Below are 22452 nucleotides of genomic sequence, written 5' to 3'. Positions count from 1 at the left end.
CGCGATTCTGCGAATGCTCTGCCTGCCTGGCTCGGCTCTGTGGGGTTGATGCTGGAGCCCTCTCTACGTGTGAATCATTCCTCCAAAATTGCCACGCTCAAGAACAGTCCGAGTCAGCCCCCAGTAGGCGGGCAGTTGGTGGGCAGTGAGCCAGGAGAGGCCGCCTCCTGGGCCCCCGCCTCCCGCTGCTGGCTGTGTGCCTGGACGGCCACCTTCCCACCCTTGCCTGTCCCGCCCACCCAGGCAGCCTGTGTTCACGCCACATCCCTGCCCCTGCCTGACAGCAGTAGTCAGAGCAGGTAGCAGGTGAGGGCTGGTCTGAGCAGGGTGAGTGGCGTGGGCACCGTGACCTGGCCTCACCGTGACTGCTCAGGTGTGCTTGGGAGTCCCCGAGGTGGGACCCTGGTGACCGGCCTGTCTATGCTGTGCCTTCTGCCCTGTAGGTGCTGCCTGGTTGGGCCCAGAAATGGGATGTCAGGCCTCCAAAAGGAGCATAGTGGAAGCGAGGGCCTCCCTGAGCCGCTGCTGTGACGGCCAGTGAGCGAGCCGCGGAGGATGTCCACCACGACGACGGTCGCGCCGGCGGGGATCCCGGCGGCCCCGGGCCCGGTGAACCCGCCCCCGCCGGAGGTCTCCAACCCTGCCAAGCCTGGCCGCAAGACCAACCAGCTGCAGTACATGCAGAACGTGGTGGTAAAGACGCTCTGGAAACACCAGTTCGCCTGGCCCTTCTACCAGCCCGTGGATGCAATCAAGCTGAACCTGCCCGTGAGTACCCCCTACTCCCCACACTGGCATCCCTGCCCCTCTGGCCGCTCCCCCCCCCCCCCCATCTGGAAGAACTGTGCCTGGGCCCAGGCAGCTGCGGTGCCGGTAAGCCAGGCCCAGCCCAGGGCCCGTGGTGACCGAGGAGCAGAGGGGTTCCTGGGGCATGGCAGTGTGCAGGGAGCCGGGGAGAACCCGAGTCTCACAGGCAGGGAAGGGAGCAGCTGTCCCTTTGCTGTTCCCGTGTCCCTCCTGTAGAACCGTGCCTCCGCCCCTCGCCATCAGACGTTCAGTGCAGGTTGTGGCCCACTCTCCAGGGGTGCTGGCCCCATCATCTCATGGGTTCCTTATTTGGACCCAGAGAAACCCTGAGTGTTTCCAGGGGAAACCCTGGGCCCAATTCGGCATGGGTTACCGGCAGGCCCTGGGGTTGGAGTCGAGTTGGAGGCTCAGTGCCCTCTCCACAGTGCCAGTGGGTCCTGGGCCTGCCCCGGCTGCCCGGTTCTGTGCATCTCTGAGCCCCGCCCATCCAGACAGAATCTGTCGGGTGAGATGTGTGGTGGTGGTTTGAAGTGGGCCCGGCGCTCACCCCAGGCCCTGCACCCGGCCTCAGCTGACCAGACACTGCCTTTGGTCCAACCATGGTGCCCAGCACACCCGAGAAGATACTCCGTGTGCCATCGCCCTCCTCAGGGACAGCGAACATGACACTGCAGAGTGCACTGATGATGCCTCTGAAAATCTCTTTCCCAGGATTACCATAAAATCATAAAAAACCCAATGGATATGGGGACTATTAAGAAGAGACTAGAAAATAATTATTACTGGAGCGCGAGCGAATGTATGCAGGACTTCAACACCATGTTTACAAATTGTTACATTTATAACAAGGTAAGAAAGTACCTGGGACGCAGCCCCAAAATGCCCCCGTGAGTCCCTGAGTGCCGGCCACGGGGTCCCTGGGGGGGTGCCCAGGCTCTGTAGCGGCTCTCCGATGGAGGAGGGGTGTCACCCTCTGGCCACAGTCCTTGCTCGGGGGGACCTACATGCTGCCCACGACCCCTGGGACGAGTGAAGCCTGGAGCAGCCTGGTGGGGGAAAGGTAGTTTACATGTGGAATTATTTCGTGCCCTTGGACCTAGGAGCTCCGGGTGTAGGGACACTGATGGGGTCAGTGTGGGCTCATGGGTGTAGAGCCACAGCACGTGTGTATGCACACCCTGACAGCCCCGTGCAGCCACCCAAAGTGGCCAGGCCCTTGCGCGCCGATGGAACCCATCTACACGATGGTTTTCGGCAAGAAGAGTAAATTAGGGAAAGCCCACCTGCTCCTGACTTTGTGGGGGTTTGTCATTTGTGGTAGCGACGTGATAAAGTGAAGATGGATTGAGTTGTACTGGGCGGGAGGTTCTGTTTTCTGCACGTGCCGTGCCAAATGAGATACTCTCCTTTTGCCTCCCCCACCCCCCACCCTACCAGATCTTTTAACAGAGTTTTACATAAACGTTTCTTGAGCCACGACCAGTGAAATCTTTTGCATGCATGTGGCCCCTTTCCCAACAAGTGACCTTGGCTCTCCCTGTGTCTTCAGCCCACAGATGACATAGTGCTAATGGCCCAAGCCTTAGAGAAAATTTTTCTGCAGAAAGTGGCCCAGATGCCCCAGGAGGAAGTTGAATTATTACCCCCTGCTCCGAAGGGCAAAGGCCGGAAACCGGCTGCAGGAACCCAGAGTGCAGGTAAAGAGGTGGACGGTGCTGCCATTCTGTCCTGACACCCCCCTGGGACGTGACAGCAGCGTTTCTCGGGCGGGTCCCTTGGCCTCTCTGAGCTCAGTGTCCCTCTCTGTGATGTGGGGGCAGTCTGGGTGGTTGTGCTACCATCTATATCTGCCTTGGAGTCTGCTCTGCTGGGGAGGCTGTGGTCCTGCCATGTCCCTGTGCTCTCAGGCCGCCTCTCCCAAAAGTCTGCACAGGAGATCCCTTTGTCCCCCTGGGACACTGCCTCTTTAGCAGGTGTTGTCTGCTCCGTGACAGGAGAGGGGCCGAGTCCCCTGTCAGGAGGGCAGTGGGGATCAGGATTAGCATTAGGAGCCCTGGGGCGGGGGGCGGGGCGTCTTACCTGGGCCAGGAACAGGAACAGAACAGAGGTGCACCCTGATGGAGAGGCTGGCTGGTGGCCCAGCCCTCAAGAGAGGCTGGGTTGGGTCCCCAACACTACCAGCCATCCCACTCTGCAGATGGGACTGTGGGTGGCTCAGTAGCTCTGCCCTGGTAACTCAGCTGGTTATTGGCGGAGTCTGACTTGAGCCCCAGTTTCTCAGGCCCAGGCCTGGCTCTTCCTCCCAGGCTGGTCTCTGGCCAGAGGGAGTGCCTTTCGTTTGTTGGGTGAGTGCCTGTGGAGGCCTGTTCCGTGAAGGGCCAGGAGTCTCAGAAGGAGGGTCTCCCCAGCACTGGTGTGCTCTGGCTGAGGATGGTCCAGGAAGCGTCTGGAAGCTAGCTGGCAGGTAGAGCCTGGCGTGTTCAGAGTCCTTCCTTTGTCTTCAAGGTACGCAGCAAGTGGTGGCCGTGTCCTCTGTCTCCCCAGCAACCCCCTTCCAGAGCGTCCCCCCCACTGTCTCCCAGACGCCTGTCATTGCTGCCACCCCTGTGCCAACCATTACTGCAAACATCACATCGGTCCCTGTTCCCCCGGCCGCCGCCCCACCTCCTCCCTCGACGCCCATCATCCCTGTGGTCCCTCCCACACCGCCTGTCGTCAAGGTGAGTATCCCTGGGGACTAGGTCAGCTGACTCTCTGATCACCAGGCCTGGGTTCCTGGATATGAGCAGGGGTGGGGAGGGGGGGACATCTGCCACCTGTCCCCAGGCACTGACTACTTACTGGGTATTTGGTACACGTGACATTGGAGTGGTTCTACACCCATGAGGTTGGGCCATCGCCCCTGACGCAGACGGGGAGACCGAGGCTCAGGGAGTGCAGGTCACACAGCTGGTGAGGGCAGGCTGCGCTGAACCCCAGCTTCTCTGGCCCTGAAGCCTTGGCCTTGGCAGTGCATGGGTCACCGTGGGGAGGCGTGGGAGAGTAGGGGGGAGGAGTCCGGGGCTCCCCTGCTCCCGCCTGGAGTTAGGGCAGAGGCCTACGTGCATGGTGAGGAGCCATCACCTGCACCCTGCACCTTGCAGCCCCATTAGCGTGAGCTCCAGTGCATCCGTCTCCCCAGTTTGGCTGGGAACTCTGATGGCAGGGACCGTCCTGGCCAGGGCAGGCCACCGGCTGGGCATTGATGTGTGTCGTCTTCCATTTACCCCTCGCAGCGGCCCCATGGGGCAGACAGTATTTCCCCCACCTTACACATGCGGAAGCAGGCGCTCAGGGGGGTTAAGTGGCCCCCCCAAGGTAAAACGCCCCTGCCATTGCCTCCCCTCCCCTGTGGCCTTCACTGCCTGCACTTGCGGGCGGCGCCTGGCCAGGCTGCCTTACATAGTGCCCGGCTGTTTTTGGAGCATGTCCTGTTTGCCATGGCCAGGTGAGCTCCCCTGCGGGCCTCTGTGGCACACGCTTGGTGTCCTGTGGATACCCACAAGTGTTTGTGGATAGCCAGGTCGTGCCCCTGCCAGCCTGGTGGTGGTGGCTTGGCTGGGCCAGAGACCGTGGCGGTGGCCCAGAGGGCAGGTCCTGTCAGCCCATCAGCCTGGGAGCCGCGGCTCTGAGGGGCTCCTCTGCCAGTCTGAGAGGCTGGGAGCTGGCTGAGCTGGTCTCGGGGACGTACTGAGCCCTGGCTGCAGAGCACACCTGAGGCCCCCGGGCATGGTACCTGAAGAGACTCACGCCCTGGACCCACGGCTCTACCACATGTCCTCGCTCTCAGGGCACAGCCCATGAGAGTGTCTGCCCTTCACACCCACAAGAGGCTCTACGGGTCACTTTGGCACTCCCTCCCCTTGCGGAAAACAGCTTTCTGTGGCTCCCACTGCCTTCAGGATTAAAGTCCAGACCTGCCCAGTCAGCCCCCTGGAGTCCTCGGTCCTGAACCCGCTGCTGCCCGGCCCCGGCCCCTACCCCTGCCCGGCATGCTCTTCCTGCCTCCTGGCCTCAGCCTGCACCACGATGGCTGTCCTTGAAGCTCCAGCTTTGAGGCCCTTAACTGGGGCTTTCCCACTGGCCTTTATAAGCAGGGATTTCCATTTGTCTCTGCTGTCCCTTAGCCTGAGTACCACCTGGGGACGATCCCGGGGCCAGGTCACCCAGGTCATGCTTGTGTCTGGAGCCTCCCACATGAGCCTGAGGTTAGGCACTGGTGATTTGCATGCCACACCTCACGCTGCTCAGGCGTGACCTCAGAACCCTGGGGGCAAAGGGAGAGGACCCTTGAGGGGCGGCACTGGGCTGGGTTCCAAGTCCAGCCTTCCCACTACCAGCTGTGTGACCTGGGTCCCAACATGTGGCCACTCTGAGCCTCGGCATCCTGTGGACTGTGCAGGGGCAGCCGGGAGGATGGGTATGGCTGTGCATGCTGTCGCTTTGCTTGGAGCCTGGCGGAGCACACTGTGGAAGGCGCAAGCATGGGTGTTCTCGTGCCCACTGCATGTTCTTGAGCTCACTGGTCATCTCACTGTCGCAGAAAAAGGGTGTAAAGCGGAAAGCAGACACCACGACGCCCACGACATCTGCCATCACCGCGAGCCGGAGCGAGTCGCCCCCGCCACTGTCAGACCCCAAGCAGGCCAAGGTGGTGGCACGGCGAGAGAGTGGGGGCCGCCCCATCAAACCGCCCAAGAAGGATCTAGAGGATGGCGAGGTGCCCCAGCATGCAGGCAAAAAGGGCAAGCTATCGGAGCACTTGCGGCACTGTGATAGCATCCTCAAGGAAATGCTGTCCAAGAAGCATGCGGCCTACGCCTGGCCCTTCTACAAGCCGGTGGACGCCGAGGCCCTGGAGCTGCATGACTACCACGACATCATCAAGCACCCGATGGACCTCAGCACCGTCAAGGTACCGTGCGGCCTCTTGCTGACAGGGGCGCCACCCAGAGTGCCACTGGCACGTGTCCCATGGGTGGCATGGGTCTGGCGGTGTCTGGGGGGGACGAGGCCTGCCTGCCATCCCTGAGCCTGGGGCTTCATAGTCATCTGTTCCGCTAGAACCCTTGTCCTGTCCTGGTGTGTTTGCAGGTTTCAGGATGTCCTCAAGGAGGCCCTTTCAGGTGACCCACCCTCTCCCTGCCCAGAGTGGGGGAAGTAGCAGAGTTGAGACCAAGAGCTGGGGCCTCCCGCACAGGGGCTCCTGAGCACATGCAGGTGGGGTTTCTGGCCACCCGTTGGGCTGGGCCCTGGCTCACCTGCCCTCAGGAGCACTGTGAGCCAGCCAGGTGCTGGCCTCTGGGTCTCTCAGGAACACCCCAGCAGTTGGGGACTGTAGCCCAGCTCCCCCACGAGCTGCCCATGTGGCACTTAAAGGTACCCCTGCAAAGGGGAGCAGTTGCTGCTGTCTACACAGAGGGTCTGGGCCTTGAGCAGCTGGTCCCTGGCCTTGTGCCTGCTTTCTCAGTGAAGCCAGCCTGTGGTGGTGGGCGAACCACTCAGCACCAAGCCTCTTCCTCGGATACCTTCTGTCCTGCCCCTGCCGGGAGCCTGATACCTTCCTTTCCTTCAGACAATGTTTTATCCGTGTGAGTCAGTGTGAGTAGAGAATGAGCAGAAAGATCTGAGCAGAGACAGGAGGGCCAAGCTCGCACTGTCCCCCTCCTGGGGAGAAGCCCTAACCCTTGGATTTGTTCTCGGCAGAGGCCTGCTCTCTGCTAGCCGGTCCTGACTGTGGGGCAGCAGGAATGGCTGCGCATGTCAGGCCAGGTGCCCGCATCACGGAGGCGCTGTCCCTGCTTAGGGTATGCGTGGTCCTGGCTCTGGGCTGGCAGCGGGCAGCTGGCCCCCTTGGCCCCGGGCAGGGCTGCGTGTCTGTCTCGTCCGCCCTGCACAGTGTCCTGGCTGGGACTTGGGCTGGGGGGACAGGGGCCAGGCCTTTTGTCTGCATGCACCCCTGCGGGTCAGAGACAGGGACATGGAGGCTGGAGGGCCCACCCCAGGTGAGTTGCTGGTGGAGCGTCCCGGGATCCACTTCTTTGACTCTTGAGGCCTGGAGCCGGCAGGGCTCACAGCACCTGTATGGGGGCGCTGTTGACCTCAGTGACTCAGCTCCTGCCCCTTTTATTTATTTGTTTTTTTAACTTTAGTTTTTTTTAGAATTTTTTTTAAGATTTTATTTATTTGTTCAAGAGAGGCACAGAGAGAGAGGCAGAGACACAAGCAGAGGGAGAAGCAGGCCCCATGCAGGGAGCCCGATGTGGGACTCAATCCCAGGACTCCAGGATTACGCCCTGGGCCGAAGGCAGGCGCTAAACCACTGAGCCACCCAGGCGTCCCTCCTGCCCCCTTAAGCCCCTAGAGCTCCGCGGAGCCAGTGAGGATGGTGACTCCAAGCCACACAGCCAGGGGCGGCTGAGCAGGGAGCCCAGGATTCTGTCTGTAGAGGTGCCAGCCGGGCAGGCCGTCGGCTCCTGCAGGCCCCCTTGCTGACTGGATGACCCTGACTCCTGGTTTTTGCTTGACCCCACCCAGACACAGAGAGCTCACTCCCTCACCAAGCAGTTCCCTTCCACTTGCCCTTACTGTGAGCCACTATCTTGTGTTGATGGTCGTACTTCTGTTGTGCACATGCAGGTGCCTTTTGTCTCTCCCCCAACCCTGCCTTGTCCTCCTGGGTTGGCTGGGACCATCTGGTGCGTCCTGCAAGGGGGAGGCTGGCCAGCAATGCCTGGATTCTCTTGGGGACGAAGTCAGTGTCCTGATCTGTGAACTGAGTAGACATTCCACCCGAGGTGGCAGTGACTTACTGGAGGCTCCGCGATCCCCCTGGAGCTCTTCCTGTCAGGGACTTCGCTGTATAAAGTGACCCAACGTGTAGAGCTGAGAACTAGAGCAAGGAGACGTTACAGGGCGGCTATAGGAGCCAGGATTCCTGCGTTGCCCTCCACCCAGGGTGGCTGCCTCCCCTCCCTTCCAAGCCCTCGAGTCCCACTCCCATCCCACACTCTTTCTGGGGTCTTGGGCTGGCCGTGGATGGTGGTCGTGTGCTGGGTCGTGTGCTGGTGGTTGTGTGCTGGGTCGTGTGCATGCACGTGGGGTCTGGCTGAGCCCCAGAGTGCCAGGCAGTGCCCCTCACACCCTGCTGCTTGTGTGTTACAGAAGAAGATGGACAGTCGCGAGTACCCAGACGCTCAGGGCTTCGCTGCTGACATCCGGTTAATGTTCTCCAATTGTTACAAATACAACCCCCCAGACCACGAGGTGGTGGCCATGGCCAGGAAGCTCCAGGTAACCCGAGGCTCTCAGGCAGGGATCCTTCTGGGCATTGGTGGGACCAGCAAATTAGGGTGGGTGCCCAGGAAAGACACAGGGCTCCGTGGGAGAGCCTCACCCACATAACACCTTTCTCTTGAGTGGTCCCCAGTGTGGGCCAGGCCCCACACCTGCTTCCCGGGGACATGGGGGTGAACAGGCCAACCTCTGCCCTCCAGGAGCTGCAGGCAGAGCTGCAGGGAAGGCACCCTCCGGGACAGGCTCATGCTCCAGCAGCGGGGGAAGAGATGAGAAGGCAGGCATGCCTCCTCCCACCACTTCACTTTGCAAGGGGGGTTTTGTCATGGGCCTTCCGGTCAGGCTGCTGGAAGCTGGGTCACGTGATGGTTGTGCAGCCTTTTCTGACAAAAGCAGACAGTTTAGGGGGACAAGGTGTGGGGACTATAGGGAAGGTGAGTCTGGCCTTCTGTGTAGGGACCCATGTACCTGTGCCCTCAGGTCTCACACACATGTGCGACTTTCTGCCAAAGTCTGGGTGCTGCCCACCTATTTCTGTGTGGGTCAGTGCACTCTCTGTATGACATGCATTGTTGCGTTTTTAAATAACAGCATCAGAATTTTTTAAAGATAGTTTTTAAAAATAATTTTATTTTTTATTTTTTTTAAGTTAGTACTGTTTTTTTTTTAATAATTTTTTTAAAGATTTTATTTATTTATTCATAGAGATGCAGAGAGAGAGAGAAAGAGAGAGAGAGAGAGAGGCAGAGACATAGGCAGAGGGAGAAGCAGGCTTCTTGCAGGGAGCCTGACGTGGGACTCAATCCCGAGACTCCAAGATCATGCCCTGGGCTGCAGGTGGCACTAAACCGCTGCGCCACCGGGGCTGCCCCTAAAAATAATTTTAGAGACAGCATGCAGGTGCAAGCAGGAGGAGGGTTGGATGGGGGAGAGAAAATCTCAAGCAGACTCCCCGCTGAGAGTGGAGCCTGGTGCGGGGCTCCCTCGCAGGACCCCGAGATCATGACCTAAAACAAAATAAAGAGTCAGACGCTTAACCAACTGAGCCACCCAGGCACCCTAATAGTATCAAAATTTAAACATTATGTAGTTGAAAGATTTTTTTTTTTTTTTTGAGGAAAGCGTAAAAATTGCGGATCTCTACTCTCTTCTAGCAGTCCCCCCCCCCCCCCGCCCCCGATGTAGGCTGTTTGTTATGTGAGGTGTTCCTAGTCTTTGCTTAGAACCCTTTTAAAAACCTGTGAAACAGCTCATGGTGTCACCCTTGACCTCCCAGGACTCAGAGGAGGGAGGAGGGAGAAGCTGTCTTTCGTGCTGCTGGGTCTTCTTGCATGTGAGCCTTTCCCAGGCTCTGCTGTTGCCGGCTGCACCCTCTGTGGACCGGCTACCACTGGGAAGTATGGCATGGCAGTCTTAGTAGCCCCAGGAAGCAAGCAGGATCTGTAGTTTTCTACGGAGACCACGCCCCACTGTGTTTTGGAACAAAAGACTTTGCAAAATCCTACTCCATGTTGGCTCTGTGATACTTCTAAACCTGGTAACTTGTGGTTTAGCTTAATAAGGAAGCCAAGCAGTGCTGGTGGCAGATCAGGTGTGCAAGCAGAGTGCAGAGGCCAGTGGCTCTGGATCTTTTCCTGCAACAGCTGGTTCTCAGCAATATGTGCACAGAGGCCACCAGTCTCGATTACCAATGGCTGTTCGGTAACTGCACTAGTGCAGTCATGCAAATCCAGCGCTGGTGTCGGAGCCCAGCATTGAGGCAGCCTGCTGTCAGTGCTCCTCTAGGCCATGTGCCAGGAGCAGGCCAGGCCGCTGTGCACATCTGTGCTTCTGGGAATGTCTTCATCCCAGGAGGAGAGTCTGGGACCAGAACCTGGAGATGATGCCTCGTCAGTAGGTTGGGATCTTGTGTGAGCTGATATGGATTCGGGTATATGGGCTTAGCAAAGAGAGAGCTCCCATGTGGCTGTGCACCCCCATCTGAAATGAACCTAGGCTGCCAGGAGAGGGAACCTTGGCTGGGAGGTGTCCCTGAGGGCCTGGGTCCTGTTCTGTTCTGAGCTGGCCAAGGGGCTTTTCAAAGCCAGTTTTGACAGAATAAGACTTGTGCCTTTGAGCCAACTTTTGGGCCCAGCTTGGAATGAGATATATGATGCTATGGCAAAATCCTAGGGCGAGAATGGGGGAGAATGTGAACTGGCCCCCAGACCCAGCATCTGGGGGCCCTGCAGAGGTCATAGGTCAGAGGTAGGAACTTGGGAGCTGCTTTGCAGTGGGCGGAAGCCTATAGGGCCTCAGACCCAGAAGTCAAAAGGATACGCAGATCTTGACAAGACAGAGGCTTGTGTGCTTAGTAAAGGGAGTTTGTGGACCAGTTCCTAGAAGGCTGCACCTGTGGTTGTTGGCCCCTGGTCCCTGCCCCAGACCCGCACTCAGTGCCTGGACAGGGACAGAGGGAGGGAGGGAGGGTGAGCAAGCTGGGGTAGCCCAGTCCCCCTCGAGGCCTGGCCTTTGAAGTAACTGTGGGTACAGCTCTGAGTGCATCTCAGGGACGCTCAGGTGTGGGTCCCCCACTCTAAGGGGCTCCCCGTGGGCGTCCAGGACCTCAGGTGGCCCCTGCTTTCCCACAGGACGTGTTTGAGATGCGGTTTGCCAAGATGCCGGATGAGCCGGTGGAGGCGCCGGCACTGCCTGCCCCCGCAGCCCCCGTGCTGAGCAAGGGTGCCGAGAGCAGCCGCAGCAGCGAGGAGAGCTCCTCGGATTCAGGCAGCTCGGACTCGGAGGAGGAGCGGGCCACCAGGCTGGCGGAGCTGCAGGAGCAGGTGTGCCACCGGGCCGGGCCGCCCTGGGCAGGACGAGGGGAAGGCGTCAGCGCCGAGGGCCCCTCGGGAGTGCCTGCAGATCAGGGTCGTGCCAGCCTGACTTGTGTTGTCTGTGCCTGGGGTCCTGCTGGGCCCCGGGTGCCTCATCCGCCATGGAAGCATCTAGAGGGTGCTGGCTTGTGGCTGCTGTAGGAACGAGGTGGTCCCACTTTGGTCTATCTGACAGGGAGGAGAGAGCAGAGTAGAAGTGGCTCTCGGGTCACTAGTGTGAGGTTGCCGTTTGACTTTGGGCTGAGCCTCGTTAGAGGTGACACCGCAGGGAAGATGGTCCTGGGTGTAGACACCCAGTGGCCCCGGATCTGTGACCCCATTTCCTCTCCAATGAGGTGGAGCTTATGGGCCCTCATGACCCTCGGGCGTTGCTGAAATGAGAAGTATGTAAAGCACTTAACATGCTACCACGTATGTGTCGGCATGGGGTAAACATTAGCTGCTGGCCCTGGATCATTTTAATCCTGCATATCTACCACGTGACATCCAAATGGCTTCTATTTTTTTTTTTTTTAAGATTTTATTTATTAATCATGAGAGACACAGAGAGGCAGAAAGAGGCAGAGACACAGACAGAGAGAGAAGCAGGCTCCATGCAGGGAGCCCAACATGGGACTCGATCCCAGATCTCCAGAATCAAGCCCTGGGCTGAAGGCGGCGCTAAACTGCTGAGCCACCCTGGCTCCCCTAAATGGCTTCTAAGAGTAGCTGTTGAAAACCTCCTTCGTACAGATGCATAAACCTCTATGTAGAGTTGTCTTTGTCTGAAAAGTGGCGAGTAAAGCGTTAGCTGCCTTTTATCAAGTTGTTACTATGCCACCTGCACTGGTCCGAATGCGCCACCAGGCTCATCTGTCCACCTCTTGGCCACCTGTGAGCCATGTTTCAGGTGAGGATGGTGAGGCCCAGCAGCTCTCCAGCACTCACAGGGGTAGTGAGGGCCGAGTGGGGCTTTGATGCCCTCAGCTCCTGGCTCACCTCCCCGGTTGAGGTAGCTCCAAGGGCAGCCCAAGGCCCCCCGCCATCACCCGTGGCCCTCTTGGGCTATTCCCAGGGAGCCCTGCTCAGCTACCTGCTATTTTCCAGCTGAAGGCTGTGCACGAGCAGCTAGCCGCCCTGTCGCAGGCCCCAGTGAACAAGCCAAAGAGGAAGAAGGAGAAGAAGGAAAAGGAGAAGAAGAAGAAGGACAAGGACAAAGACAAGGACAAGGAGAGGCACAAGGCAAAGTCTGAGGACGAGAAGAAGGCCAAGGTGGCCCCACCTGCCAAGCAGGCCCAACCGAAGAAGGCTCCCGCCAAGAAGGCCAGCAGCACAGCCACGGCCAGCAGGTGGGTTGTGGCGCCCTTCAGGCCCCTCCAAGCCCAATGTTGTGTGTCCTCAGTGCTTGTGTGGCAGGAAGGGTACTAGGTTTGGGCCTTTGCACCATGGCTATGTGTCCTTGGGACAGAGACTGGGCTGGTCCATAGAAAACAGGCTGGGGTCCTTGTTTCCCACCTTTGGGAAGAGTACAGGGATAAAATGAGGCCTCTGCTGAGAAGACTGGGCTCTGGAGGGTATCACTTAGCTGTCCTTGGGGCTAGCCTCTCGATCTCGGGTACTAGAGTGGTCACACTATCTGGCACAGACCTCGGCATCTCAAGGCGTTGGGCTCGTTTCCCTGATTTGGGCCAGGGGTTCTATCTGGGGCATTGCGCCTTGGCACAGATTCTTCTTCCTGGTCCACCTACCTCTGTCTTCCCTCCTGCAGTGCCAGACACTGCCCTGAGGAATGCCTGCCACAGACAGGACAACAGGGAGATGAGGATGGGGGGAAGGCGCTCCAGGCCAGCATGGAACAGTGGCGACAAAGCTGTGGCGGCCAGCAGACACATTGTAGGAATTAGTGGGAATTAGGACAAAGTTGGCTGCACTGAGGAATGGAGACTGCTTTGGGAAGAGGGGTCAGGAGAGGCCGCGGGGGTCGGCCAACTTTGTTAAGGCCTCTCGTTTTATCCTCTGAGCAGGTGAAGGGACATCATGAAGTGTTTGAGCTGGAAGTGGTCAGATCCTAGTCAGTGTGGAGAATGGAGTGGTGGGATGCAGGAAGAGGAGAAAGGACAGCCCGGGAGGTTTTGTGGCTATGCAGTCAAGAGAGGCCGGGGTGGTCATGGAGGGGGAGGCAGAAGGGACAGGCCTTGGTGCCTGGAGGCAGGAGGACAGGGCCATGTGGAGCTGGGGGTTTGGGCTCTGGCAGCTGGGTGGTCTGCGGCATCATTGAGAGGTGGTGGGAATGCTCGAGTTTTGTCCTCCCCCCCCCCCCCCCCTTCAGAGAAGAGGCAGAAATCAGGTTTCCTCATAGTGTCCATCTGGATTTGGTGTCAGCATAATATTGGCCTTGAAAATGAGTTGGGAGGTGTTCTCTCCTATTTTCTGGATAGATAGATAGATTGATTGATTTCTGGATAGATTTATAGAGTTGGTATTAACTCTTAAGTATAAAATAGAATTCCCCAGTGAAAGCATCTGGGCCTGGAGTTTTCATTGGTAGAAAGTTTTTAATGATGAATTCAGTTATTTTTTAGGTACCAGACTAGTCAGGTTATCAGTTTCATCCTGAGTGAGTTTTGGGTATTTGTGCCTTTCGAGACATTGCTCCATTTCACCTGAATTGTGGAATACGTGTGCCCGTTTTGTCCTTTTAATATCTGTAGGGCCTCTAGTGAGGTGTCCTTTCTTTGGTAATGTGTCTTTTTTCTTGGTGAATCTGGAGACAGAATGATTTCTTTTATTGGCTGTTACCAGTATTTGATGTCATTGGGTTTTATTTGCTTTCACTTCCTTTTCTTTATGGTCTTATTTTTATCAGTTCCTTTTGCTTGCTTTGGACTTAATTTGCTCTCTTAAAGTAGAAACTAGGATTATTGATTTGAGACCTCATTTTTAATGTAATCATTTAATACTATATATTTCTACCTAAACACTACATTAGCTGTACTCCACAAATTTGATATATGTGATTTCATTTAGTTCAAAATATTTTCTAATTTCCCTTCAGACATCCTTTTTGATCACAGGTTATTTTAGAAGTATGTTGTTTAATTTCCAAGTATTTGGAGATTTTTCTGGACATGGTTCAGTCACTGGTTTTTTATTCTATTAGGGTTAGAGAACACACTGTGTGTGATCTCGATACTTCCTGTTAAGATTTATTTTATGGCTGGGAACTGGGGAATGTTCCATGTGGACTTGAACATGTGTTCTGCTGTTGGATTGAGTGTTGCCTACATGTCAGGTTAATTTGGTTGATGATGTTGTTGGGGGTCTCCTTTCTTTTTGCTGATTTGCTTTATCAATCACCGAGAGAACTGTTGACTCCCCAGCTGTAATTGTGGATGTTTCTATCTTCCTTTGGTTCTATCAGTTTTGCTTCATACGTTTTAAAGCTTGGTTTTCAGAGGCACATACATTGAGCACTGTGATGTCTTCCTGGTCAGTTGATCCTCTTCTCACTATGCCCTCTTCTTCCTGACCTTGTTCTGAAGTCTCTGCTATCTGAAGCTAACACGGCCACTGCAGTTTTCCTTCATTCAGCATTTGCAGGGTTTAGTCTCCCCATCTCCTTAGTTTTAACCTACTTCTGTCATTGTACTTAACGTAGGGTTTGAGACCCATGTAAGTCGGGTCTTATTTCTTATCCATCCTGATTATGTCTTTTTAGTTGGTGTGTTTAGACTGTTTACATTTAATGTAATGATTGATAAATTGCATTTTGGTCTGCCATTTTATTATTTTCTGTTGTCCCTTTGGTTGTTATTCCTCTGTTCCCTTTTCTGCCTCCTTTTGGATTATCTGAATATGGAGATCAGTTTTTGACCTGCTGAATGAGATGCCTGTAGGGTGTTGAGAGGAACTGACCACTACAGTCTTTTCTGGCCAAGGCCTGGAAATCCCCAAGTTGGGAGCAACTTCTGCTCTGACCTGTGAAACAGAGTCTTCTATGTCCCTGCAGACACATGTGCAACGCTCAGTCCACCTGGCTTCTCTGTCCTGGGGCACCACTTAGGGCTTGCCTCTTGGTAAAAGAGCCTGGTTCTGGAAAGGAAGAAGGCCAAGACAGAACGGGGATGAGGGGCAGAGGCTCTGTTGGGCTGGGGGGATGGGGGCAGGGGCTCTGTTGGGCTGGGGGCTCCATGGGTGTTGGGAGGACAGGGGGCAGGGGCTCTGGGCTGGGGAGAAAGGGGCGGGGACTCTGTGCCACGATGTTCTTTGCCTTGTGCCTCAGGCAGCCGAAGAAGGGTGGCAAGCAGGCATCAGCCTCCTACGACTCAGAAGAGGAGGAAGAAGGCCTGCCCATGAGCTATGACGAGAAGCGCCAACTCAGCCTCGACATCAACCGGCTGCCTGGGGAGAAACTGGGCCGGGTGGTACACATCATCCAGTCCCGGGAGCCCTCGCTCAGGGACTCCAACCCCGATGAGATAGAGATTGACTTTGAGACTCTGAAACCAACCACTTTGCGGGAGCTAGAGAGATACGTCAAGTCTTGTTTACAGAAAAAGCAAAGGAAGCCATTCTGTAAGTTGTGGGGGCTGAGCACCATGCTCACCATCCCTGCCCTCATCCCTGCCTCCCCTCCTCCCCTCTCCTGTAGGCCTAGATGGGGAAAGCCAGGTAGTGGGGCAGGTCACTCTCCTTGTCCACTCCCACCATGTACCCCAAGGACACTTGTTTGCTCAGCTGGGCCCATCTTCCCTGCTGTGGGGCAGGTGGGCAGTACCTGCCTGCCTTGGCTGTCACCGGGACGGGCAGGACCACTGGGTTGGCCCCATTCATTCAAGTGCCAGTTAAGGTTGCCACCACAAGCCTTCCTGGGGCTCCATTTGGGACCAAGGTTGCAGGTGACCTCTTGATGGTCCCCAGCCAGGACAAACCAGTTAGTTCCCTTTTGCCTGGAGTGAGGGTCCAACCTCCCAGGATGGACATCTGCCAGGCTAGCCCAGGCTTGACCAGGAAGTCCATGACTTTACTGGATGGGGACAAGGCACTGCCTGGGGTAGCAGGTCCTAGAAAGTGAGAGGCAGCCCTGTGGCAGCAAGAGAGCTGGGCAGTGGCCCTGGCCCCAGGGAACACCCGGGGTGTGCCCTGTCAGTGGGCCCACGTGCTTCCTCCTGGATGGAGTCATGTGATCCTTGCAGTCAGGTGCACCTGACCCTGGGTAAGTTCTCCTCAGACTCAGAGGCAGTGGCACATGCTGTGGGGGCCCAGCACACACTGTGAGCATCCAGGATGGCTGGATGGCACCTGGCGGCTGCTGTGCACCTGTGGTGGCCACCTGTCCTTTGTCTGTCCCACCCCACCATCTCAGCTCTGTGCTCTTCTCCAGCCACAAGTGGGAAGAAGCAGGCGGCCAAGTCGAAGGAGGAGTTAGCTCAGGAAAAGAAGAAGGAGTTAGAGAAGCGGCTACAGGATGTCAGTGGACAGCTGAACAACAATAAGAAGCCTGCCAAGAAAGGTAACTGTGTGCGGGCCGCACTGCTGCCAAGGCATGGGGTCGTGCTGCAGCCCCAACTGCTGTTCTCTGTTGAGGGGGAGGGTAAGTGGCAGGGGAATGGCCGGCAGATCCAGGCTTCTGTCTGCAGCTCTACCAGCTGAAAGGTGCTGTGCCCTTAGATGAAGCTCCTGAGTCTGTGAACTGGGGACCAGGAGGACCCTGGTCCTGCATGGAGGCTGAGCAGATGAAAGGCATGCGTGGGAGCGTCCTGTGCCAGAACCCCCAGGGAGGACTCTTCGGGAGGGCCCAACTGTGGTGTTTAGGGCTAGACCCCGTGGTCCTGGCCCCTGGCAGCAAGTTTTCTGGCTGTCCCAGACAGGAGAGAGGTTCCAGCTCCCTATCCCCAGGTCCTGTGCTTTTGGACTACAGGGTCTTATTTTAGGTGAGCAGGTGATTTGACTGCATATCTCTTTTTCTCAAGCCTGCAAGAAAGGGCAAATCCCTGTTTCCCAGCTGCAGAGATGGTGCGGCCCAGGTAGTGAATGGTCAGAGGCACAGAGGGGCTGGGTGCCGCCCCGTTGCCTGGTCCTGCTTGCCCTGTCTGCTCCCTCTGAAGGGGGGAGTGTCCCCTTAGATTGCAGAGTAGGTGCCACCCATCAGGTGACTGACTGATGGGTATCTTCACACTGCAGACCTCCCCCCATGCCCTATTACTTCCTCCTAGTGGACTGCATTTGGGTTTTGTAGACTCTGGCGTATTTCCATAGTTGTATTGACCTCTGAGGTATTTTTACTCACACTTCTGACACCAAATGTGTGGGCTTTTGCTCACACTAGTTCTGCAGTCCCAACTCCAGGTAGGGGTCCGACCATTCAGTTCAGGTGTGACACTGCTTACTCAGAGTTAGCTTAGAGCCCACAGGTGGGGGGCTCACCCTCACAAGACTGCCCTTCTCTCAGATGCCAGGTGCAGGTCCTGGGCCTGCCTTGCCGCTGACCAATAATAGACTCTACACTGGGGCTCCCATGACCCTCCACTCAGATTTGACAGTTTGCTAGAATGGCTCACAGAACTCAGGAAAGCGCTAAACTTACTGTATAGTTTTTCATAGAGGATACAAGTTAGGAACAGCCAGGTGGAAGAGATGCACAGGGCAAAGCATGGCAGGGGTGCCAGCTTCCCTCCCTCTGTGGGTGTGCCACCCTCCCCGCACCTCACGTGCTCCCCATCCCAGAGGCTCTGGGAATTGAGAGTGTTATAGCACTCTGTCTCCGGCACCTCTGGAACTCCCTTCCCTGGAGTTCCCAGCCACCATCACACAGTTTTTCTGGTGATAACCATGCCCTAAGTCACTCATGAGCATAAACTCGAGTGTGATCCACTGGGGGCTCCTTGTAAACAACCAAAGACATTGTTATCACTCAGGACCACAAAGGTATTAGGGGCTATGTGCCTGGAACCCAGACGAGGGCCCAACCCCTTTCTTACCGAACCATAACCTCATTAGTGTAGGCATCTATTCCAACAAATACTTGGTTAATACTGATGGAGCCAACTGGGTGGGAGCAGGCTGGGCCAAGGCTCGTGACGGGTCGGTGTGAGGCCAGTGGATGTCCCGGGAATGCTTGCCCAGCTAGTGCAGGGGTGTATGGGGGTGCGTGGGGAGTGCCTCTCACCTGCTGCGTCTCCCTCAGAGAAAGCGGGCTCTGCGCCCTCGGGAGGGCCATCCCGGCTCAGCAGCAGCAGCTCCTCCGGGTCCGGGAGCAGCAGTTCCAGCGGATCCAGCTCCGACAGCAGCGACTCAGAATGAGCTCTGGACTCGCAGATCAGAACAAAACCAGCGATGTCGCACACGCCGAAACTCTGCAGTGTTCCTTTCTCTGGTTAATATACTACTTTGGTTCCACGGCGTGCAGGTTTTCTTTTAAACTCAGTGTTACGGTATCTTCCAGTTTTTGCTTTAATAGGTCAAAGATCTTTCTCGTGTGTACGTGAGGCTTTATAAGAAGGTGTGAACCTGCATAAAGCCTTCCCTTCGTAACTGAGTTGAGTTGCTTGGAGACGGCAACTTCAAACGCTGACCTGATGACCGTAGAAAAAAATGTCAGATGTGATCTGAAGTTTCTTGCAAAACCCCTTTCTTATGCCCAACCTGGTCTGTAGCTCCAGAAAGCATTGTTTGAAAGGAAGTTTCTCTTGAGATGGTACTGCACCGAAGGCTGTCAGCTTTGCAAACAGGCGATGTCTCTGTCCCCCCAGCTCAGCCCCGCGGCTGGGGTCACCTCTTGCTGCAGGGTGGGGGGACTCTGGAGGTGCTGCGGGCTCCAGTCCGGGCTTCTGCAGGGGTGGGGAGAGGCAGGTGGGCACCGAGGGAGGGGCGTCGGGAGCTCCTGGGAGGGAACACGGGGGCCGCGTGTGCCACGCGCAGCTTTCCATACACTGAAACTTTTACCTCAACTTAAAAAAAAAAAAAAAAAAAGAAAAGATTAAAAAAAAAAAACTAAAGGAGACTTTTTTGTAAGGTTCAGCAATTTTCTACGAAAGTCCAGCCCCATGTGTGTCCCCAACTCGTGAGCTGCCGCTGCTGCACACTCTGGAGCCCTTCTCCCAGTCTCGTGTATATATGAACACTTTATTTATTAACATCATTGGTGGTTTTTTAAAAAAAAAAAAACTGCAAAAGAAATGCATTTAAAAAAAAAAAAGAAATGCAGGCCTTTTCAGTGGTTCGAGGAGAGCCCCAGACCCTGCTCCGATGGCGGACCCGTGGCCTCCAGGTGCTGGCGTCCCGCCGCCTGTCCGGTGCTGTCTCGTCTGCGCGCTCGCCCTCCCCGGGCCCTGCCCCACAGGGTTCTGTGTGTCCTCCGTGCCCGTGTGCGGGATTGGGAGACGTGCGGGCATAGACAACTTCCAGCTGCAGCGCATTCTCGGTCTTCACATTTTGTGTGTTGAGTTCTTTTGTACTCACTTCTGGTCTCTTTAGGACTGTTTTAAAAGAAATCAATTTAGGGAACCCCAGTTATATAATATAAACTTTGTAATCTGAGAGAAAAAAAATGTATAGTAAATCTAAGTCTTGATTTTTAACTTTCTATTGTAAAAAATAATAATAATAATATACAGAGTTTAACAGAAGGTTATGTTTTGGTTTTATTTTTTCCAGAGGCTGCCCTGTGGCCTTTGAGCGCAGGGACACCCCGCACTGCCTGCCTGAGCTTGGAGCACTGTGGCTTCGGCCGAGAGTGCCAGGGGCCAGCCGTCCAGGCCCCCCAAAGGGGCACCCCTAACCTCCCAACCCCTGGGGCAGGGGCCCTGCGGCCCTGTGCAGCCTTCCAGTGCAGCCTTCCAGCCAGCCAACAGTGGCCTGGCCAGACTCTCCTGGGGGTGGAAGAGCCTCTGGCCACGGGAGGGTTTGCTCCCTGAAGACCACGCTGGGCTCCCTGCTTGAGCGTTTTCCCATTAGCACAGAAATAACAGACAGGGCACTGTCCCAGACCTCCCCGTGAGGACTTCCTGGAAGTGGGTGCTGGGGGCGGAGCTGTGGGTGGCCTGGCCTGTGGTCCGGTGGTGAGTTTCCAGGTGGTTGGAGTGGGTAGGGGGTTTGGGTCATCAATATCCTAGTAGGGGGGGCAGTCTATAAAAATCCTAAAGTGGATTCAGGTTCCACCGGCCCTTAGGATGACAGATGCCCTTGCCGGACATGGAACCGATGAGGCAGCGGGTGGCGGGTTACCATGTTTCTTACTGCTGGTGATTCTGACGCTTGGTGAGTTTTGAGCCAGTTTGTTAAACTTTTCATTAAGTTTTGTTTATAATAAAAATATATGTGGATTTTCAACTTGACATTTTTTAGAGTTACCCTTGTGTTTCAAAGGTGTTTTCTAAGCAGATCCATAATGGAATATTTAAACTAGGACTTTAAGGAATTAATACATGACATGACGGATGGTCTTACAGCAGGATCTCTCTGGCAAAGTGCAGCGAGCGCACCTCCCTGAGCAGAGGGTGCCTAGGGGGTGCGGGGGGGCTCCCATGGAGCACCTGTCCAGCTGCAGGCGTAGCAGGGGGCAGTCGCCTGTGTGAGCCGATAGGTTGGTGGGGAGCGTGTGGTCCTCGCCCCCAGCACAGTGGAAGCATTTCAGAGCACTTGGTCACCCGCTAGCTCCGCGGGACACACGGGTTCTGGAACACCTCTGTCCCTTGCCCCCCAGGAGGAGGCCGCTGGCCGCCATGGCACAGAGGGCTGCCATCCATTCTGAGCAGTGTAGCTCGATGGTGCTGTGGTTTCTTGAGGCTTTCCGTGCAGACTTCAAAGCCAATTTCTCTTCAGAGTTTGGGGGATATCCTCGGCCCCCTCGAGGTCAGCCTGTGCAGCAATGCACAGGTTCAGCCGTCTCCGCGTTTCCGCGTGTTGGGGAGACCGCAGTCAGACAGGCCGGACTGTTGTGGCACGGAGAACCTGAGGGCAGCTCTCCACGGCCTCCTCTCGAGGGGGAAGGAACCGTGTGTTTAGTAGGTGGGCCTCACGGGAGCCCTGGAGGCCCAGGGTGGGGGGCAGAGACCCCTGCTCGTGCTGGGGTGGCATCATCTTGCTTACAAACTGTAAGATATGTTTTCTTTTTGTTTCTGTTTTTGTTCTGCAACACCCACGTCTGTGACAGCCCTCTGGGAAACACCCCACCCAGAGAAGGACGTGTGCCGTGCCGCCCAGTGTAACCTGGTCCCCAGGACTGGCATAACGCTTCCGGAAGTTTTCTTTTTTATATTTAAAATGTTACTTTTCTGTATGATGTGCATGCAAGTTTACCGTAACTTTTTCTTAAAAACTTTTTAGTGCCGTTTCTAGTATATTCCTGTAAATGTCAGTTACTGAAAATGAGTCCGATGTAAGTAGTTTTAGCTTGTTTATTGCAATGCTGGCCTCAACACAACAGAATAAAAATGGTAGAAAGTACTCTTTGATGTTTCTGGTAATCAAGGACCCTACTCCTGGGGCATTTGTTTTGTTTTCATAATAAAACAACAACAAAAAAAAAAGGTGGCTGTATGTGCCTTTGCCTGTGCTTTCCAGCGGCTCCTGGGCTCGCACCCTGGAACATTCAGCTGTTGGAAGTAGCTCTGGTCCTCAGCCTGCGTGGGAGGGCACCAGGATTTGGGGAACATCACTCGTCGTAGCCTTTCTTCAAAGGAGCACAACCTTGGTCACGTTGCGGTCCTCACTCGCTGCTCCCTCCTGTCCGGGCAGATGCCTCCCCCAAGCTCCATCCACGCTGAACCTGGTTCCAGGGCGTGTTCCCAGACAGCAGGAGGCAGACACTGTCCTGTGGGCACAGTCGCATGTCTGCTGAAGTTTTCCTGCACTGCGTGTAGAGCCTAGCATGGAAGAGAGGCTCCTGCGAGGAACGGACGGCAGACTGGCACTCTGACGCTGTTTTCTGAGCAGTCGCGGCTGTTGCTGCCCAGCGCTGCAGAGCCGTCCTGGGTAGAGGTTCTTGGTGGTGCCCCCAGCCCCCCAGCTGTCAACGGGCACCCTCCCAGTGACCCATCAGAACACACCATCTTTGTCTAGACGCCTACCCCCCCATCCAGGCTGACCTCCCCAAGGACGGGGACTCGGTGGCCCAGTCATGGAAGCCAGCCGCCCTGGCTCCCCTCTAGCAGATGGTGGCTTCCTGTGCTCTAAGCAGCTTAGCGCCAGCTGTCCTATGAGCAGCCAGTGCCTGTGGGTCACCTGCACCCCTTGACCTGTGCAGACACTAGCTGCAGCCAGTGCTTGTCTTCCCAGGTGCTGCCTCCATGCCTGGGTCACACTTACCACTTCCTGTTCTCAGGCCAGTCCTGAGGGGCAGGTCTACGTGCAGCACGGAGGCCTTCCAGATGAGTCCCTGAAGTCTGCTATCTTCCCAAGCAGGACTTAAACTGAAGAACCACAGAGGCGTGCCCTAAACTATCTCTGGGTAATCCCA

At 56.0% G+C, this 22452-nt stretch overlaps 1 protein-coding gene and 1 long non-coding RNA gene across 4 annotated transcripts in view; one reads left to right on the top strand and one right to left on the bottom strand.

Annotated features, from left to right (window-relative positions):
- BRD3 (bromodomain containing 3) overlaps positions 1–21440 on the top strand; it is a 34863-nt gene extending 13423 nt beyond the window's left edge. For both annotated transcript variants that reach the window (XM_072748229.1, XM_072748230.1), the window contains exons 2-12: positions 444–768; positions 1519–1656; positions 2357–2504; positions 3313–3527; positions 5390–5761; positions 8011–8139; positions 10773–10964; positions 12102–12343; positions 15277–15569; positions 16378–16506; positions 18181–21440. In XM_072748229.1, coding sequence (XP_072604330.1) covers positions 556–768; positions 1519–1656; positions 2357–2504; positions 3313–3527; positions 5390–5761; positions 8011–8139; positions 10773–10964; positions 12102–12343; positions 15277–15569; positions 16378–16506; positions 18181–18296 — 2187 coding nt within the window. In that variant the 5' untranslated portion in view covers positions 444–555 and the 3' untranslated portion in view covers positions 18297–21440. The remainder of the gene's footprint in view (positions 1–443; positions 769–1518; positions 1657–2356; positions 2505–3312; positions 3528–5389; positions 5762–8010; positions 8140–10772; positions 10965–12101; positions 12344–15276; positions 15570–16377; positions 16507–18180) is intronic.
- LOC140597829 (uncharacterized) lies at positions 9024–18297 on the bottom strand. Of its 2 annotated transcripts, XR_011999789.1 has the most exons (3): positions 18163–18297; positions 14973–15086; positions 9024–9149 (listed from the first exon to the last, which is right to left on the bottom strand). It is a non-coding gene; the product is annotated as an uncharacterized lncRNA (long non-coding RNA). The 2 variants fall into 2 exon arrangements; XR_011999788.1 differs by lacking the exon at positions 9024–9149 and having other exon boundaries at positions 13530–15086.
- Positions 21441–22452: the final 1012 nt, after the last annotated feature.

Source organism: Vulpes vulpes, chromosome 2 (genome assembly GCF_048418805.1).
Source record: "Vulpes vulpes isolate BD-2025 chromosome 2, VulVul3, whole genome shotgun sequence".
NCBI lineage: Eukaryota > Metazoa > Chordata > Mammalia > Carnivora > Canidae > Vulpes > Vulpes vulpes.
This window is presented reverse-complemented; position numbering and strand designations above follow the sequence as displayed.